A 21351-nucleotide genomic window follows, 5' to 3' on the forward strand; every position below is an offset into this window, starting at 1 on the left:
ATATCTGACTATCTGAGTAGAATTCAATCAAATCTGAAAATTTTATAATTTTAGAAATTTAGAATTTTTTGAATTTTTGGATTTTTTGAATTTTTTGAATTTTTTTGGCATTTTATTGGAATTTTTGGAATTTTTTTGGAATTTTTTTGGCATTTTATTGGATTTTTTTGGATTTTTTTTGGAATTTTTTGGAATTTTTGGATTTTTTTAAAATTCTCGCAATTTTTGGATTTTTTTTGAATTTTTGGAATTTTTGGAATTTTTGGAATTTTTGGAATTTATGGAATTTTGAAATTTTTGGAATTTTTGGAATTATAGGAATTTTTTGAATTTTTGGAATTTTAAGATTTTTAGGAATTTTAGGAATTTTAGGAATTTTAGGAATTTTAGGAATTTTAAGAATTTTAGGAATTTTAGGAATTTTAGGAATTTTAGGAATTTTAGGAATTTTAGGAATTTTAGGAATTTTAGGAATTTTAGGAATTTTAGGAATTTTAGGAATTTTAGGAATTTTAGGAATTTTAGGAATTTTAGAAAATTTAGGAATTTTAGGAATTTTAGGAATTTTAGGAATTTTAGGAATTTTAGGAATTTTAGGAATTTAAGGAATTTTAGGAATTTAAGGAATTTTTGGATTTTTTGGATCTCTTGGAATTTTTGGAATTTTTGGAATTTTTGGAATTTTTGGAATTTTTGGAATTTTTGAAATTTTAGGAATTTTAGGAATTTTTGGAATTTTTGTAATTTTTGGAATTTTTGGAATTTTTGGAATTTTAGGAATTTTAGGAATTTTAGGAATTTTAGGAATTTTTGGAATTTTAGGAATTTTAGGAATTTTAGGAATTTTAGGAATTTTAGGAATTTTAGGAATTTTAGGAATTTTAGGAATTTTAGAAATTTTAGGAATTTTAGGAATTTTAGGAATTTTAGGAATTTTAAGGAATTTTAGGAATTTTAGGAATTTTAGGAATTTTAGGAATTTTAGGAATTTTAGGAATTTTAGGAATTTTAGGAATTTTAGGAATTTTAGGAATTTTAGGAATTTTAGGAATTTTAGGAATTTTAGGAATTTTAGGAATTTTAGGAATTTTAGGAATTTTAGGAATTTTAGGAATTTTAGGAATTTTAGAAATTTTAGGAATTTTAGGAATTTTAGGAATTTTAGGAATTTTAAGGAATTTTAGGAATTTTAGGAATTTTAGGAATTTTAGGAATTTTAGGAATTTTAGGAATTTTAGGAATTTTAGGAATTTTAGAAATTTTAGGAATTTTAGAAATTTTAGGAATTTTAGGAATTTTAGGAATTTTAGGAATTTTAGGAATTTTAGGAATTTTAGGAATTTTAGGAATTTTAGGAATTTTAGGAATTTTAGGAATTTTAGGAATTTTAGGATTTTTTGGATTTTTTGGATCTCTTGGAATTTTTGGAATTTTTGGAATTTTTGGAATTTTTGGAATTTTAGGAATTTTAGGAATTTAAGGAATTTAAGGATTTTTTGGATTTTTTGGATTTTTTGGAATTTTTGGAATTTTTGGAATTTTTGGAATTTTTGGAATTTTTGGAATTTTTGGAATTTTTGGAATTTTTGGATTTTTTTAATTTTTTTGATTTTTTTGAATGTTTGGAATTTTAGAATTTTAGAATTTTAGAATTTTAGAATTTTAGAATTTTAGAATTTTAGAATTTTAGAATTTTAAAATTTTAGAATTTTAGAATTTTAGAATTTTAGAATTTAAGAATTTAAGAATTTAAGAATTTTAGAATTTTAGAATTTTAGAATTTTAGAATTTTAGAATTTTAGAATTTAAGAATTTAAGAATTTAAGAATTTAAGAATTTAAGAATTTAAGAATTTTAGAATTTTAGAATTTTAGAATTTTAGAATTTTAGAATTTTAGAATTTTAGAATTTTAGAATTTTAGAATTTTAGAATTTTAGAATTTTAGAATTTTAGAATTTTAGAATTTTAGAATTTTAGAATTTTAGAATTTTAGAATTTTAGAATTTTAGAATTTTAGAATTTTAGAATTTTAGAATTTTAGAATTTTAGAATTTTAGAATTTTAGAATTTTAGAATTTTAGAATTTTAGAATTTTAGAATTTTAGAATTTTAGAATTTTAGAATTTTAGAATTTTAGAATTTTAGAATTTTAGAATTTTAGAATTTAAGAATTTTAGAATTTTAGAATTTTAGAATTTTAGAATTTTAGAATTTTAGAATTTTAGAATTTTAGAATTTTAGAATTTTAGAATTTTAGAATTTTAGAATTTTAGAATTTTAGAATTTTAGAATTTTAGAATTTTAGAATTTTAGAATTTTAGAATTTTAGAATTCTAGAATTTTAGAATTTTAGAATTTTAGAATTTTAGAATTTTAGAATTTTAGAATTTTAGAATTTTAGAATTTTAGAATTTTAGAATTTTAGAATATCAGAATTTCAGAATTTTAGAATTTTAGAATTTTAGAATTTATAATTTTAGAAATTTATAATTTTATAATTTTAGAATTTTAGAATTTTAGAATTTTAGAATTTTAGAATTTTAGAATTTTAGAATTTTAGAATATTAGAATTTTAGAATTTTAGAATTTTAGAATTTTAGAATTTTAGAATTTTAGAATTTTAGAATTTTTGAATTTTAGAATTTTAGAATTTTAGAATTTTAGAATTTTAGAATTTTAGAATTTTAGAATTTTAGAATTTCAGAATTATAGAATTTTAGAATTCTTTGATTATCCGAAGTGTTTTTTTTTTTTCGAGGATTTCGAATTATCGAGTTTGGACTGTATCACGCAAAGTTTTTATTTTTTTTAGATATTCAGATAATCAAATGAGACTGAGATAATGAGTAGTGGTAGTGACATTCGCATTTTAGAAGATTTTCTTTTATTCAAATGAATTTATTTTTATATTTAAATGGAGCAAGATTAACATCAATTGTTTACTTTAATCATCATTCGAGTTTTCATGATACCGTCATAGATTGGCCACCAATATATATCTCGGTAAACAACATTCAGAGAGCTGTAAAAAATGCAATTAATAATATAACGGCGTTCGATAATTTGGATTGGAATTTGACAATTACCTCCAACCGCAATTGGTATACCACCAGCCACCTCGTTGTGTTTGAGCACAATTGCCAAAATAAATGTCGTTATCAGCATCGAAAGTAGAGAACATCATGCCCTCATGATAACCAAATTCATTCGAAAGATCTCCACTGAATCCTCTGAGACTTTTCAGCTGATACAACTCCGAAGATCCAGCTACCGAAAATTCATTATATTTGGCAGCCAGCTGAGTTCCGTTTGTCAGCTCCAGCAAAACGTGCAGTTTGTACTGCTTGGAATAGGTCAACTCGTGAATCGCCCTCAATCCCAGCCAATGTTCACCACTCATGTCTCCGAAACCGTGCTCGTACTCGGCCCAATTCCGTTCAAAATTAACCGACCCATCAAAGCGGTTCTGGATCACAACCCATCCTCCGTCCTCGTACTCCTGCTCACAATACACCTCAAATGGTTCACCGAATCCGGGTTGGGGGTGGATCAGCTGAATGCCCGAATAGCGATCTGAGGTTGAGCAAGTTCTCGGAAGGGCATGGTTTGCAGGTTGCACCGGTTCAATTGAAGGGTTTGGGTCAATATCGCTGAAAAGTTGATCTATTACTGTTATATTCTAAGATTGACCAACTAACCAACTTTTCAATCAATCGTGCACTTGAAAACTGTGCCACGATAACCACCAAAACCACTACTTTGCACAACATTGCACTTCTCCTACTGGTACACATCAACTGTCTCTTGATTTCCACGACGGAACGCGTTTTATTTATTTTGACCGATTGTCGGTAATCGCCGAAAACGATTGTGATTAGAGAATACGGATCAAAGATAATAAAGCTTATTCAAAAGAACGATATTGTCAATCAGCTCCTCCCGGACATTATTGTGGCATTATCAAGTTGTCTGCAAAAGTCGAATATTGATATGTCTATTTCAACCAAGGCATTAACCCTCTACCGCCAAAATTTATTTTTCGAAAATTATTATTTTTCCCGTGTTCAGGAGGTCATTTTGAGCAACTTTTATTCTACGAAAAACATTACTTCTCTTGTTTTATGTTTTTCTTGTTTCATTTTTAGTATTTTAATTTGCATTTATCTTGTTTGGTTTATGTTTGTTTTTGGTAGTATTTGGCCTATTCTACCATTTCCTATCATTACATTTTGCCTATCTATTTTTTTAATGTTTTTACAGTCACTTTTTCAATTTTTTGCTTGTTTTTCACATTTTTTGCTATAAAATGGCACCATTATCATTTAAATTGTAAATAAATGCGTAGAGGCATAGTCTGGGACACTAGAAAAATTACTGCATACTTCTTTTTACTTAAAATATAGGAAATGTTAGTAAAGAACACTGCCAAAGTTGACACCTAAAAAAATAACATTTTTGAAAACATTGGCAAAGTTACATAAAACAAGTAAATCCTCCAACCTAAAAAATTTCTAAAATTTAAAGAGTTCTTCTTTCCAATGCTTTTTAAAGATCAAAAATTGGTTGAAAAATGGATTTTTGGCGATTTTTTAAATCGAAGCCCGTCTAAAGGCGGGGTTGGGTTGTAGAGGGTTAACAGGGGAACGAACATATTTAAAAAATCGCTGGAATTTCTTTTATGTGCACCGTTAAAAAAATCATGGTAATATGACATCTGGTAAGGATTATTTCTTTTATGTCAGAAAAAATGTGTAATTTTACAATTTTTCTGGTGTAATGTCACTTTTTCAGTCTGAATTGAGGTAAAATTAAACCATAAAAGAGGTAATTTTCTACTTTTCAAAATTACACCTTTCAAATTCACACATTTTTTACTGTGTGCCAGTTTGTTAATTTTTATTTCTAAGATAACATCAACGATGTTGATGTCAAGTCTTCTAAAAGCATTTCAGTAAAAGTTTAACGTACCACGCGAATTACCATTCGCGTTCGTTTGATATCGAAACCAAATTTATTCCAAAAAATCGCATCAATATAGCTACCACTCCGATAAAGTCCGTTCAAGTAATAAAATCACGATCAGATTTGCAATAAACATCGTGGACACACAAGCTACCTCGAGTGACAATTGTTGAACCACCAACCACCGTGGTGAATTTTGGCACAGTTTTCAAACGATCGATCGTTATCCGCATCCATCGTGGAAAATTGCATATTTTTGTTCTTGACATCATTTTAAAGCAACTAAACTTGCCCTACTGGAAAATTACGCTTTTATACCTCCTTCTGTTTAATTTATCCGGTACACAAATCTACAGATTAGAAGAACATAAATATATTTATATTTTTTATGACACTATTGGATATACCAAACCTTTACTTCTTAGATAAAAGGTCCAAATGAAATAAAAAGTTGCTTGATTCTTATCAAGATATACGTAAACGATAATTATAGTCCAGACTCGATAGCCGAGGTCCTCCCCAAAAATTTTCGTGGTGATTATTGCATTCGATCGTAATATTACGATCGTAATTTCTCGACTCACGATCGAGATTTCTCGATAGTAAGATTACGACTTACCATCGACAAATCTCGATCTACCATCGAGAAATTACGATCGTAATTTTACTGTTGAGAAATCTCGATCGTGTAATACCTTTTTTTTGATATTTTTTTGAATATTTAAACGGATTTTTTTAAAAATATTCTGATTTCAATATTTTTAATGAAAAAAAATAACAAAATTAAAAAGCTGAAAAAAATTCAAAAGTTTCAAATTTTAAAAAATAAAAAAAATTAAAAAACTTGAAAAAATAAAAAAAACTAAAATTTAAAAAAAATCGCGAATTTTAGAAAATTTCAAGATTTTTAAAAATTTAAAAAATTTAAAAAATTAAGAAAGTTTCAAAAATTTCTAAGGTTTCAAAAATTTCAAGATTTTCAAAGTTTTCAGAAATTTCAAAACTTTCAGAAATTTCAAGAATTTCAGAAATTTCAAGAATTTCATAAATTTCAAGAATTACAAGATTTTCAAAAATTTCAAGATTTTTAAAATTTTCAGAAATTTCAAAAGATTTAAAAAAATCTAAAATTACAAAAATTACAAAAATTACAAAAATTACAAAAATTACAAAAATTACAAAAATTACAAAAATTTCAAAAATTACAAAAATTACAAAAATTACAAAAATTACAAAAAATACAAAAATGGCAAAAAAACGAGTTTTTTATTTAACTTTTTAAAAGAAAATCAAAATAAAATTGAATAAATTGTAAGTAACTTTCAAAAGTCAAGAACAAATTAACAAAATTATTTAATTTTAAAAATACAGAAATTTTTTTTTTAATTTTTTGAATTTTTAATGTTTTTTTTAAATTTTTGATTTTTTAAAAATTATTGAAATTTTTTTTTATTTTTTTGAATTTTTTTTAAATTATGATAAAAAAAAGTTTCGAAAACGAGCTTCGAACCCATTTCTTGGTTTTCTCGATCGTCGGTCGTAATTTGTCGATGGTAGATCTAGAAATTACGATCAAATGATCTCAATCTACTTTCGACAAATTACGACTTACCATCGACAAATGACGACTTACCATCGACAAATTACGATCGAAATTACGATCGAAATATTACGATCGAATGCTATAATCACCACGATTTCCTGCCTTGTATAATTGTAAAATTGTCACTTTCCATGCGAATTTGGCAGCTGGCCATACAAACATGGTATGTCAAAATATAAAACTTTGGTATTTTAGGCCAAGTTGATGGTATGGATGGAGACTATACAAAAAATGTTGCAAAGAAAAAAAATCGGTTGATTTTTTAAAGTCACTGAAAATTTAATTCCACAAAAACACCACTTAATTTTTTTTAAATTGCTCATTCGGTGCAATTTTTGTCAAATTTTGTGTTTTTGATTTAGTTTTTGAACGTAGGGGGCATTCAAAAAAAAAAATTAAATAAAATAATAAAAGACCGCTCCCTAATTGCCGAAGGGTTTAGCGAAAATAAATGGGAAACTGAAAAATAAAACCTTACCACCCTAATGATTTCGATGAAAAGCTCCTTCTAATAAAAGCTCGATTGCGCCTACGGATAGGCAATAGAAGACAAAACGTTCTGCGAAAAGCTTAAGGCGATACGGGAAGGTTGACCCTAGCGACCACCACTCGAGTTTAAAAATTGCAGTTTGAAAGAAAATGTTACAGAACTTGCAACAATGTTTTGTGACGAGATATAGGACGATAGCAAGCAATCTGTCGAGTTCAAAAATCGAGTTAAGTTGAACAGCAGTTTGTTATCTAGTAAATACACGACATGCGTTTGGAAAGCAGTTTTGAGGAAAACGCCATAACTTGAAAAGTTCTTTGATGTGTAGACAACAAATAAGTCGAAAGCAAAAACCTTGTCGAGTTTAAAATTTGATTTAAGTCGCTAGAAGTTTCTTCAGAATCGGCTTCTAGTTTCACCTTAAACAAATTGAGAATCTTACAAATCTCAAAACAGCATCTAATTCCAGCGTGCCTCTAATGTTGGCAGGTCAGAACTTTTACATTCAATTACAGCTCATTAAAAGCGTTTTCAACTGAAATCAAGTGATAAATTGCTTAATAAGAAGTTAGCAAGCAAGTTTCTATCAAAAGTTTTACAAAATTAGTTGTTTAAACAGTGAAAATCAGCAAATTGGATGGAGTTAGGAGCGAGTGCTTAACCTGCCAAACATACGAGAATTTCCCCTAGGTCATTGCAAATTTTATTTCAAGTTATTGAGAAATATGCATATATTCAACGAAAAGGCCATTCCTGAAGCAACACTCGAATAGGGTTTTGACAGTTTGAACTATTTTGCTTATTCTCAGCTTATGCTTTTTCCACAAAACTTTAAGTGTTGAACAGTAGCATGTTGCCCCAGAATATATAAAATAGGTCAAGCTGTCAAAATGCTTATGCATCATTCATAGTCTTAAAAATATTGATAGACTTTTAAAATCATGCCAACCGAATAAAACAAGATTGTCACTAATCCTGTTCTAGAACGTTAACGCGACATCATCGGAGCGTGTGCATTCATGAATCGAAAAAAACCTTTCCTTCAACGCGATAACAACAAAAATGATAAGGTGAAATCAAACCGCTATGCAACAGTCGAGTAAACTAAGTGGACCCACTCCGTAAAGAATAAAATAAACAAAACGTCACACCGTCCATCTTCGGACTTTGACCCGTGTGCCTTCGAGTTAGGAACCAACCACTCACGCAGCACGCCACAAATCCAAGCTGGCCATGCCACGCGCGATTAGATTCCGCGTCGCCAGCCAGCGCCTGCTGAGCGAATTAAGTTTTAAATATAGGTCGGAACGATCGCGTTGCCAAGTACCTCTAAAAAACACCAACTCACTCACTCACACATGATGATACGGTGACATTACGAACGGTGCAGCAGCAGCGAATTCATCGGAAATTCCTTCGAAAGGTGGACTTTGCACCTGACTCATCGTCGCCGACAGACGGCGCAAAATTGCGTCAGCAAAAGAACAACACGAGTAAATGAGACGAGTACAACGGGCGATGATGTTTACTACTATCCAAGCACCGATCATAGTAGGCATGGCGCGATTATCACTCGTGAGTGAGTGAGTGAGCGAAAAACGTCTCTCGCGTGCCTACTAGATGATGATGAAGCATGCAAAAATGGCGCTGATCTTTGACACACCAGTCACTTGAACCCGAGTTTCGCAAGATCAAGGCGAGAGGAGTAATGCTGTTCGGAAACAACCTGTGCAAGATTACAAATTCTCACACCATCACCAGCTGAGACAGACGTGACGTGGCGTGATGTAATCTTGGCAGTTGAGCTGACCTTTAGAACCTGCGGAATCCCTCCTCCTGGTCATTATCATCCGAGGAGGACGATTATTTACTATTTGCAAGGCAATTAATTAAACACACGGACACTGGAAATGATTACAATTGAGCAACCTTTCGCTGACCTTTGGCCAGTACCAGTGGTGGTTTGTTGGTTTGTTGACACAGGACAATAGGGGCCTATTCTGGCTATTGTTACGAGCTCGCGACAAAGTCCGACTTTATTTCAGCGTTCTTTTGTGGAGCGAACGAACGCATGTTCAGTTCTCACACTTTTACAAATTGGTATTTGAGTAGAACGATTCCAGGGGTGAACTCGAGCGACATAACATAGAATGTCCAAGTCATTATTTCAGAATTGAAAAAAAAAAACATTTATTTTCAACTACTATGAGCATTTTTTCAAATTATACGACAAAACTGTCAAAATTGTCAAAATTAAAATTGTCAAATTTGACAAAACTGACAAAATTGACAAAAATTTACAAATTTGACAAAAATTGACAAAATTTACAAAATTGACAAAATTTACAAAATTGACAAAATTGATAAAATTGACAAAATTTACAAAACTGACAAAATTGACAAAATTGACAAAATTGACAAAATTGACAAAATTGATAAAATTGACAAAATTGACAAAATTGACAAAATTGACAAAATTGACAAAATTGACAAAATTGACAAAATTGACAAAATTGACAAAATTGACAAAATTGACAAAATTGACAAAATTGACAAAATTGACAAAATTGACAAAATTGACAAAATTGACAAAATTGACAAAATTTACTAAATTGACAAAATTTACTAAATTGACAAAATTGACAAAATTGACAAAATTGACAAAATTGACAAAATTGACAAAAATTTACAAATTTGACAAAAATTTACAAAAATTGACAAAATTTACAAAAATTGAGAAAATTGACAAAAATGACAAAACTGACAAAACTGACAAAATTGACAAAATTGACAAAATTGACAAAATTGACAAAATTGACAAAATTGACAAAATTGACAAAATTGACAAAATTGACCAAATTGACCAAATTGACCAAATTGACCAAATTGACCTAATTGACCAAATTGACCAAATTGACAAAATTTACTAAATTTACAAAATTGGCCAAATTGACAATATTGATAAAATTGATAAAATTGACAAAAATGACAAAATTGACAAAATTGACAAAATTGACAAAATTGACCAAATTGACCAAATTGACCAAATTGACCTAATTGACCAAATTGACCAAATTGACAAAATTTACTAAATTTACAAAATTGGCCAAATTGACAATATTGATAAAATTGACAAAATTTACAAAAATTGACCAAATTTACAAAACTGACAAAATTGACAAAATTGACAAAATTGACAAAATTGACAAAATTGACAAAATTGACAAAATTGATAAAATTGACAAAATTGACAAAATTGACAAAATTGACAAAATTGACAAAATTGACAAAATTGACAAAATTTACAAAATTTACAAAATTGACAAAATTGACAAAATTGACAAAATTGACAAAATTGACAAAATTGACAAAATTGACAAAATTGACAAAATTGACAAAATTGACAAAATTTACAAAATTGACAAAATTGACAAAATTGACAAAATTGACAAAATTTACTAAATTGACAAAATTTACTAAATTGACAAAATTTACTAAATTGACAAAATTGACAAAATTGACAAAATTGACAAAATTGACAAAATTGACAAAATTGACAAAATTGACAAAAATTTACAAATTTGACAAAAATTTACAAAAATTGACAAAATTTACAAAAATTGAGAAAATTTACAAAAATGACAAAACTGACAAAACTGACAAAATTGACAAAACTGACAAAATTGACAAAATTGACAAAATTGACAAAATTGACAAAATTGACCAAATTGACCAAATTGACCAAATTGACCAAATTGACAAAATTTACTAAATTTACAAAATTGGCCAAATTGACAATATTGATAAAATTGATAAAATTGACAAAAATGACAAAATTGACAAAATTGACAAAATTGACAAAATTGACCAAATTGACCAAATTGACCAAATTGACCAAATTGACCTAATTGACCAAATTGACAAAATTTACTAAATTTACAAAATTGGCCAAATTGACAATATTGATAAAATTGATAAAATTGACAAAATTGACAAAATTGACAAAATTGACAAAATTGACAAAATTGACAAAATTGACAAAATTGACAAAATTGACAAAATTGACAAAATTGACAAAATTGACAAAATTGACAAAATTGACAAAATTGACAAAATTGACAAAATTTACAAAATTGACAAAAATGACAAAATTTACAAAATTTACAAAATTGACAAAATTGACAAAATTGACAAAATTGACAAAATTGTCAAAATTGACAAAATTGACAAAATTGACAAAATTGACAAAATTGACAAAATTGACAAAATTGACAGAATTGACCGAATTGACAAAATTGACCAAATTGACCAAATTGACAAAATTAACAAAATTATGAAAATTGATCAAATTGACAAAATAGACCAAATTGACAAATTGACCCATTGAAAAAATTGACAAAATTGTCAAAATTTCCAAAATTAACAAAATTGTCAAAATTGACCTAATTTAAAAAAAAAATACGAGATTTACAAAATTGACAAATTGCCAACATCGTCAAAATTATTCCAATTTAATGAATTCTGGAAAAAATATAAATAATCTAAAATATATTTTTTTACAGATTTAAAGATTTTTTTTTTGATTTTTGTTAATTTTAGAATTTTTGGAATATAAAAAATCCTGAAATTTTGGGATGTTATAAGGAATTTGAGGAATTCAAGAAAACATAAATATTTAAGAATTTCAAGAATAAGGAGATTATAAAGAATTACTATGATTCAAGAAATTCACGGAATTTGAAGATTAAAAACGAATAAGGCATTAAAAATCTGCATAAATAAGGAATTAAACAAATTTACAAAATTTAATAATTTTTAGGAATTTGGGGAATTTCAAAAATGTTTGGTAATTTAAGGAAATTGGAATTTCTAAAGAGTTCTGAGAAATTTCTGAAATTAAAGAATTTCAAGAATAAAGATATTCAAGAATAAAAAAACAAATTAATTTACAAAAAGAATTAATCAAATGGGAAATTCCAGGATGTCTAAGAGTTAACAATTAGACCTTGAAGATATTTTATGAAATATAAGGATTTAGGAAATTGAAAGACTCCATTTTTTTAATATATTGAAGATTAGGATTTTTTCAAAAAGATTGTTAATTATGTTTTTTGTTAATTTTTTAAATAGAAAAAAATCAGAAATTCAGGGATTTTTCTTATTGTTTCAAGATTTTTTGGAATTTTAAGAATTTAAGGAACTGGGTCATTTAGGAAAATTAAAATATTTAAGTAACTTGAAAAAATTAAGGAATTTACTGAATTAAGGGAATTTAAGGAATTTAAAATAATTTTTAATGAATTCGAGAATTTAATGATTTCAAGGAATTTTGGGAATTGAAGAAATTTTAGGAGTTTAAAGAATTTATGGATTATTTAAGGATTTCAGCTATTTAAGAAATTTGGAAATTTTGGGATATTTAAAAAATAAGAAAAGTATGAACGTAAGAATTTTTAAAAGAATTTATGGGATTACAAATTGAAGAAATTAAAGAAATATAAGGAATTCTGGGAACATAAAAATTTCGAAATTTCTCAATTTAAGATTTTGAAACTTTGGAATTGAAAACAAGTAATAACATTTTTTTTTAATTTTAAGAAAAAAAGTGATATTGAGAATTTAATATTATTTTTTTTCCAAAAGCAATAATTTTTTCTAATATTTTGCATTTATTTGTACAATAAAATTGCATCATTTATAGTTGCTCCGATCTTTCCGAGAGCAAACAAAATTAGATGATCAACTTTATAACTACAACCCTGATCACGCTGATAACACACACATGCTCACACAGCAGCAGCTTATCAAACGGCTAAACCCTCAAAGTGAGAGCTCTCACCAGCTGATAACCGGTTCCGGTATAAAAGCCAACCAAGGATTTTCTAATCCATAGTTCATCAAACACAACAGAAGAGACTAGAGTCGAAGAAGTCGGTGATTTTTGGGGATTATTTTGTACCACACTCACGATCAACCAACACAAACATCAGACTCAAGTGATTTGTGAAGAGAGGGAGAGTGAGAGAGAGTGAGTGAAGACACCACCTCAACTTGTTGGAAAGGAACCTCCCGGCCGCGAGTAGATCCAGTCGGAGAACATTCAGTTGCCGAACGTCGAGCGGAAAACAAGTGCGCGATCTTTACACGAGTCCACGAGGAATAAAATCAGTGAAGTCATGTCTGCAAAAGTGCAAGCAAACGGTGAGGTTGTCGCGGCGCAGCCGCCTACTGAGGGCCAGGCCAGCAGCCTGCTGCCACACCTGGAATCGCTGGACCGGATGCTCAAGCTGCCCGTCGTGGACGCCACCTGGCAGCAGACCCAGAACGTGTACGGCCGTGTGAAAGGTAGGTGGTGTGGTGTGGTGACCTTCGAATCCCTCTATTGTGTGTGATCGTCGTTTGTGACGCCTATTGTTAGTAGTGGCGCGCCGCCGCCACGTTGCCATCTTTGTTTTGGGGAAGATGGCGCTCGCCATCCAAGTAGTCCAGACTCACGCGGTCCGCCTCGTCGTGTATAATCAATTCATTTGACATTGGGGTCATCTGGCGACGGTCGCCGACGGCGACCAGCGACGACTTATCGCGGCTGCACTTCTAAAACGCGTTCTCCTCGGCCTGCCTCGATGCACTTGGGCCACGTGATTGAGGCCCATCTCTCTCTCTCGCTGGCACGGCCTACTCTGCCAAGACGCAATTGCGCAACTTCCAGAACTTTGTTACGTGACCAACCGCACAGAACTTTCGTATTTATTTACCAAAATAACCTCCATAATCGGCTTAAACCTGTTCGGCGCGGAAGCTCCGCGTCAGCATGACTCACTCAAAACGTCGGAAAAGTACCCCAAATGTTTGTCAGCTCAACTTTGGAGTGATTATCGTGATTATACGTCGGCTTTTACAACCTTTTGCAAACAAGGAAGCCCCACTGGAGCGTGCGACCGACCGCTACGTCAGATTTGCACAAGAATTCTTCTTCGCAAGCAAACCGGAATGGGGAGTTCAGTGTAGCGCGTCATCGTACGTGGTGCCGGCCAGAGTCCGCCGCATGTTTATACTCCAAGTCGCCATGTTTTTAACTTCTTCTTATTCTTGTTGCCTCAACTCGCTCAACTCGCTGTGATGATCGCAGCAGGCTGAGGCTGTTACTCGCGTGATCGCGCACTTTGGACCCGCGGGAGTCAGCGCCGACTGGGGTTTTTTGTTGTTCTCTCTTTCTCTGTGTGTTGTGTACTACGTGTCTGCTTTGAGGGATTTTCGTAAAGGGCCTAAACGGTTCTGTGGGGAGTTGTGTTATCAGCGTTGAATAGATTCATTCACGTCCGATCGTAAATATTTATTGAACTTTGATGGCTCGAGTACACTCACTTCAAAGACTTTCATGTGACCTCCTCCAGTGACATACAAACACGGGTCTTATCGGGCGGCCGCGCGCCTTCCAGCTGATAAGATTATGGATGAATGACGCACGGAGTCTATAGATCTAAACGAGTGTGTTTTCCCCTCTCTCCACAGATTACAACCCACTGCTGTCGTGGGCCCTCGGAACGGCCGAGGACGTGGTGCACCGTGCCGTGACCATTTCCGCCCCGTTGGTGCAAAAGCTGGACCGGCCGCTGCAGCTGGTCGACCAGACGCTGGTCAAGGGCATAGACAAGCTCGAGGTGAACGCCCCGATCATCAAGGAGCAGCCCCAGGAGATCTACAACCAGGCCAAGTCGCGGGTCCTGGAGACGGTCCGGCCGTACACGGATAAGGTTTGCGATCTGCGATCGGCGTCCCAGCAGCGGGCGGCCTCCCTGAAGGAGCTGTCCTGGAAGAAGGCCAACGAGGTGCTGGCCACGCAGTACGGCAGCATCGCCGTCAACGGAGTGGACACAACGGCCCAGCTGGCGGAACGACTGCTCGACTACTACTTCCCAAAGAGCGAGGGCGACGTTGAGGAAGATAATGGTGAGTTGTTTTGAAGAATTGGGTCCCACTGAACCCCGTACTAACAATTTCCCATCCCACCCCCAGCACCCATCTCCGCCAAGGACGACCCCGTGCTGCACACCGTCCAAACCGTGGGCCGCCTGTCCAACAAGGTCGCGCGCCGCGTCTACCGAACCGTCTCCACCCAGGTCAAATCCCTGCGCAAGGAGGACGTCAAGGACTACATCGCCACCCTGATTGCCGTGCTCCGACTGACCCAGTACCTCAACTTTATCAACGACAAGCGACAGCAGCAGCAGGCCGTCGAGGGCAGCCCAAGTTCCGGCTCCTCCGACGCCACCTCCACCTCCGCCGAATCCAAGACCTCCTCCGCGTCGACCACCTCGGACGTGGTGGCCAACACCAACAGCACCAAAACCCTTCAGGACAAGGAACCCAAGAAGGACCAGTAGTAGGTTGGAACTGATTAATTAGTTAGGAACTGTTTACTTTTCGAAATCGTTTAGGGAGCAACATCCCCAAAAATGCAGTTTGGTTTCATTTTCTTTCCTATTTTTTTTCTTGTGTGAATGTGTGTGTGATGCATGCATATGTGAGTGAAATTGCGATAAAATATACTGTTAACTGTTACTGTATGTGAGCGAGAAGATTGTGCGGCCACACAGTAGGCCTGGGATTTTGGAAATTTCCCCATTTTTATAAGTAATATATAGATATTTAGAGAAGCTCTATTGTTTACTCGTAACATTATATATATTTTTTGTAGATTCAAAAATAAAAGCAATTGTATACAATTTAAAACCCACCCAGAATGTTCTTTTTTTCTGTCCCAGTCAGCAATCTTATCGAAGGTCTCTCACGACCCGTCCAATTGAACGAGGGCAAATCGGGTTCTATTTTTGCAGTCCACTTAAATTGGTCACACATCAAAGCAACACAACACAAAGCCCCTTATCAGGCTAAGGCGACTCGACGATGACGACGTTGAATTCCAGCTGTCACGCCAGTTGTTGAGTTTTGCACTTTGAGGCAAAAACCACTCAGCAGGCGTTGGCCACGTGTACTTGTACGGTTGACAATATTCGAACAATACTTTGTTTCGCGCCTACTGCGATCGGGTCAAACAATTTGTCCTCCCGCCTTAATTGATGTCGAGTTTGATTTCAATGAAAACTTTCTTGCTCAAGATAAGCGAGATTACTCATTTTCCCCCAGCCTTAAAAAAGAAAAGAGGCTTTTAACGACAGCAAAGCAAATCCACTTGAAACCACTGTAATAACAAAAACAACCGCACCGCGGTTAAAAGTGTGATTGCGCAAAGTAGAAAAAAAAAGCAAGACGAGCCAAGCCCGAGTACATTTACTACATTTAATCAAATCACGCCACTTTTGAACTTTGGATCATCGTCGTCGTCGTCGTCGTTGTCGTCGTCGTTGTCGTTCCAGAGAAGCGACTCAGAGCGGGATTCACACACCCCAGGCCAGGTTGGTCGTCATCGTCGCCGGCGCGAATGTTTTGCAAATTGAGTCCGTCGGCCAATATTGGCAATTAGCATCTCCTCAACGGAGTGTCAGCGTATGTGTATTGTGTATATTCACACAATGCACCCCACGACGAACTGAATTGTGAGTGTGATTATATTTGCTGATAATACTCACTCTTGACTCGAGCTGACTCTGACGAACTCAAGTCGCAATGATTGCGTACTTGGAAAAGTGCACCGAAAGATCACACACAGAGGGAGGGGTTCAATGGAGTGATGTAAATTTGTCCCGGGTAGAAATTGTAATGATTCCATTCAAATTAAGAGATTTTGTAAAAGTTGTCCTAAAGGTATTGTCTGCAGTGTCAATCTAAAATTTTGCAATGATTTCGCGTTATCATAGCAAGTTTTCTGGGGTGACATTAGGTACTAAAATCTCACGTCCCAAATCAAGATGGAGTCTGCAACGCAACAGTTTTCTTCGTTCGTTCAATTGTGCAAAGTTTTTTTGTCATATTGGTCATGTGTAACATAACCCCTTACAACTTTGTTTTTTTAAATACCTTAACCAGCAATTCGCAAATAATTCCTCATAAAAACAGCACGATTCAGAAAAAAAATGTCTGATCGGGCTCAAATTTAACCGCAATAATAAGACCTATATTTTTAAGTCATTAGGGTGACCTACACCGTGTTAGGGTGATCAATTTTTAAATTTTGTAAATTTTATCAATTTTTTCAATTTCTCCAAATTTGTCAATTTTATCTATTTTGTTAGTTTAGTCAATTTTGTAAATTTTGTGATTTTCTCTTTTTTTTCATTTTGTAAAATTTGTTAATTTTGTCAATTTCGTCAATTTCGTCAATTTTGTCAATTTTATCAATTTTGTAAATTTAGTCAATTTAGTCAATATTATTTATTTTTTCAATTTTGTCAATTTTGTCATTTTTGCAATTTTCACTATTTTTTCAATTTGGAAAATTTGTTAATTTTGTCAATTTTGTCAATTTTATCAATTTTGTAAATTTTATAATTTTTTCAATTTTATCAAATTAATCAATTTTGTCAATTTTGCATTTTTTTGTCAATTTTTTAGTCAGTCAATTTTGTATTTTTTTATTTAGTCAATTTTGAAAATTTTGTCATTTTTTTCAATTTTGTAAAATGTTTGTCTTTTTTGTCACTTTGGTAAATTTTGTCAGTTTTGTCAATTTTGTCAATTTTAACAATATGATCAATTTTGTAAATTTTTGATTTAGTCAAATTTGTCACCTTTTCAATTTTGTCAATTTTGTCATTTTTTACAATTTTGGAAATTTTTTGTCAATTTGTTAAATTTTGTAAAATTTGTTTTGACAATATTGTAATTTTTTTCAGTTTTGTAAATTTTATCAATTTTGTTAATTTTACAATTTTGTCAAATTTGTCATTTGTAATTTTGTCAATTTGGTCAAATTTGTCATTTTTTTTTTAATTTGGCAATTTTGTCATTTTACCAATTTTGCCACTTTTATCAATTTCTCCATTTTGTCAATTATGTAAATTTAAAAAAAAATTTTTTTGTCAGATTTGCCAATTTTTGTCAATTTAATCAATTTTGTCAATTTTGACAATTTTATCAATAATGTAAATTTTTGTCCATTTAGTCCATTTAGTCAATTTTGTAAATTTTGTAAATTTTGTAAATTTTGTAAATTTTGTAAATTTTGTAAATTTTGTAAATTTTGTAAATTTTGTAAATTTTGTAAATTTTGTAAATTTTGTAAATTTTGTAAATTTTGTAAATTTTGTAAATTTTGTAAATTTTGTAAATTTTGTAAATTTTGTAAATTTTGTAAATTTTGTAAATTTTGTAAATTTTGTAAATTTTGTAAATTTTGTAAATTTTGTAAATTTTGTAAATTTTGTAAATTTTGAAAATTTTGTAAATTTTGTAAATTTTGTAAATTTAGTAAATTTAGTAAATTTAGTAAATTTTGTAAATTTTGTAAATTTTGTAAATTTTGTAAATTTTGTAAATTTTGTAAATTTTGTAAATTTTGTAAATTTTGTAAATTTTGCAAATTTTGTCAATTTTGTAAATTTTGTAAATTTTGTAAATTTTGTAAATTTTGTAAATTTTGTAAATTTTGTAAATTGTGTAAATTTTGTAATTTTTTTCAACTTTGTCAATTTTGTCAAATTTGTAAATTTTGTCAAATTTGTAAATTTTGTCATTTTTGTCAATTTTGTATTTTTTTCAATTTTATTAAAATATTGTCAATTTGGTAAATTTTGTAAATTTCTTTTTATCAATTTTGTAAATTTTTTCAGTTTCGTCAATTTTATCAAATTTGTCGATTTTGTCAATTTGTCAATTTTATCAATTTTGTCCATTTTGTAATTTTTTGTAATTTTTTTATTTTGCCAATTTTGTTTATTTGTTAATTTTGTCAATACTGTCAATTTCATCAATTTTGTCAATTTTTGTAATTTTTTGTCAAATTAGCCATTTTTTCAATTTGGTCAATTTGGTCAACTTCATCAATATTGTAATTTTTATTTTTATTTTGTCAATTTTGTAAATTTTTGTTGCAATGAAATCATTAATTTTAGATACACATATCAAAATAAATGTAATTAGTTTTTTTATTTAACCGCGAATTTAAGTTCCAGCAGTGCGAGCATTACGCCTCGAAATATGCAATGAGGAAATTTGTAAATTTTGTCAATTTTATCAATTTTATCAATTTTTAACAATTTTGTTAATTTTATAATAGAGCAATTCCAGCTCAAATCAGGAATTTTTCTGGTACTTTTGTACCCGACCCTCTCCGATTTCAATGAAACTTTGTAGACATGTTATCCTAGGCCTATATAAGCCATTTGTGTGTATATGGAGCCAAAAGTACTCGACAATAACATTTGAGGAGGGCGTAAGGTATTTAAATATTTTTGAATTTTGTAATTTAAAAAATACTGTATCTCGAAGCCTTTGCGTCGTATCAAAAAGTGGTCAGAGACAAACTTGTAGGAAATTGGACGGGCTTTTTGAAAAAAATACACTGAAACAAAAATACACGCCACATCTATGAGATTTTTTGATTTTTATGTCTAAAACTTAAATTTAAAGGTGATGTCACGATTTTTTTTCGTTCAAAATTTTTGAGGAAATAGCCTAAAATGTTACCAAAAGACTGACGAAAAATGCAGGATGGTATGTCTCTCCTAAAAAAATACAAAAATCATTTACTAAAACTGTTTTTTTGAAAAGTGGTCTAAACGTCAAAATTTTCAAAAACCGGTAGTGGGAATCGATTCTCCAGACAATTTTACATAAAAGTCTCCATATTGACCATGGTCCTATGTCCAATCCTTGGGAAGATACAGCGGTTTTAAAAATAAAAATGTTGAAAAAACGTGTTTTTTTTTGTGGTTTTTGGCAATTTCTATATGACAGACTTGGTTTTTCAGTCTCGTAAATATTTTTACCGGAAAGCTCGTCCAATTTCCCATAAGTTTGCCTTTGACAGCATTTCAATTGGATCTAAAGGCTTACAGATATAAGCTTAATTACATTGCTAATAACTGAAAATAGAATATTTTTTTCAGTGTGGTAGAAACCAGGATAGTAAATTTGCTTACGTAAATATAAAAACGATATAAATCAAAATGCTGTCAAAGGCAAACTTATGGGAAATTGGACGAGCTTTCCGGTAAAAATATTTACGAGACTGAAAAACCAAGTCTGTCATATAGAAATTGCCAAAAACCACAAAAAAAAACACGTTTTTTCAACATTTTTATTTTTAAAACCGCTGTATCTTCCCAAGGATTGGACATAGGACCATGGTCAATATGGAGACTTTTATGTAAAATTGTCTGGAGAATCGATTCCCACTACCGGTTTTTAAAAATTTTGACGTTTGGACCACTTTTCAAAAAAACAGTTTTAGTAAATGATTTTTGTATTTTTTTAGGAGAGACATACCATCCTGCATTTTTCGTCAGTCTTTTGGTAACATCTTAGGCTATTTCCTCAAAAATTTTGAACGAAAAAAAATCGTGACATCACCTTTAAATTTAAGTTTTAGACATAAAAATCAAAAAATCTCGTAGATGTGGCGTGTATTTTTGTTTCAGTGTATTTTTTTCAGAAAGCCCGTCCAATTTCCTACAAGTTTGTCTTTGACCACTTTTTGATACGACGCAAAGGCTTCGAGATACAGTAATTTTTAAATTACAAAATTCAAAAATATTTAAATACCTTACGCCCTCCTCAAATGTTATTGTCGAGTTCTATTGGCTCCATATACACAAAAATGGCTTATATAGGCCTAGGATAACATGTCTACAAAGTTTCATTGAAATCGGAGAGGGTCGGGTACAAAAGTACCAGAAAAATTCCTGATTTGAGCTGGAATTGCTCAATATTACAATTTTGTCATTTTTGTCAATTTTTGTCAGTGTTGCCAATTTTGTAAGTTTTTAAATTTTGTCAATTTGGTCAACTTTATCAATTTTGTCAATTTTATATATTTTTTTAAAATTTTGACAATTTTGTAAATATTTGTTGCAATGAAATTATTAATTTTAGATACACATTTCAAAATATATTAGTTTTTAGTATAACCGCGAAGTTATATTCACGTAACTATGTTCCAGCAGTGCGAGCATTGCGCCTCGTAATATGCAACGAGAAATCAATGGAGAGTTACGTCCAATCGAGTCGTTATTATTGCATGCAACATTCCATGTTTTATTTTCCTTCGATTTAAGCAATCAAACAATTAAACATAAGAAAATATTATTGGGGGAAATTCACATTCCTTGTTTTTTTTTTTTTTGAAAACTATTTTTTATCTTGCCTCCTCTCTACAGTGATGAATTATAGTCAAAC

The 21351-nt window shown here is 31.2% G+C and overlaps 1 protein-coding gene and 1 long non-coding RNA gene across 2 annotated transcripts in view; one reads left to right on the top strand and one right to left on the bottom strand.

Annotated features, from left to right (window-relative positions):
- LOC128092475 (uncharacterized) overlaps positions 1-21351 on the bottom strand; it is a 122450-nt gene that overhangs the window by 54970 nt on the left and 46129 nt on the right. The gene's annotated exons all lie outside the window — the stretch shown is intronic.
- On the top strand, positions 12959-15791 carry LOC120424292 (lipid storage droplets surface-binding protein 2). Its single transcript, XM_039588374.2, has 3 exons — positions 12959-13401; positions 14569-15006; positions 15073-15791. The coding sequence occupies exons 1-3, from the start codon at positions 13233-13235 to the stop codon at positions 15438-15440; spliced, it is 975 nt and encodes a 324-aa protein (XP_039444308.1). The 5' UTR covers positions 12959-13232; the 3' UTR covers positions 15441-15791.

This window comes from Culex pipiens, chromosome 1 (genome assembly GCF_016801865.2).
Source record: "Culex pipiens pallens isolate TS chromosome 1, TS_CPP_V2, whole genome shotgun sequence".
Lineage (NCBI taxonomy): Eukaryota > Metazoa > Arthropoda > Insecta > Diptera > Culicidae > Culex > Culex pipiens.

Excerpts from the sequence above, each read along its gene's own strand:
- LOC120424292 (XM_039588374.2), top strand. The coding sequence starts at position 13,233 with ATGTCTGCAAAAGTGCAAGCAAACGGTGAGGTTGTCGCGGCGCAGCCG. Across the intron at positions 13,402-14,568 it reads CGTGTACGGCCGTGTGAAAG|ATTACAACCCACTGCTGTCG; the intron begins GTAGGTGGTGTG and ends CTCTCTCCACAG. Across the intron at positions 15,007-15,072 it reads CGACGTTGAGGAAGATAATG|CACCCATCTCCGCCAAGGAC; the intron begins GTGAGTTGTTTT and ends TCCCACCCCCAG.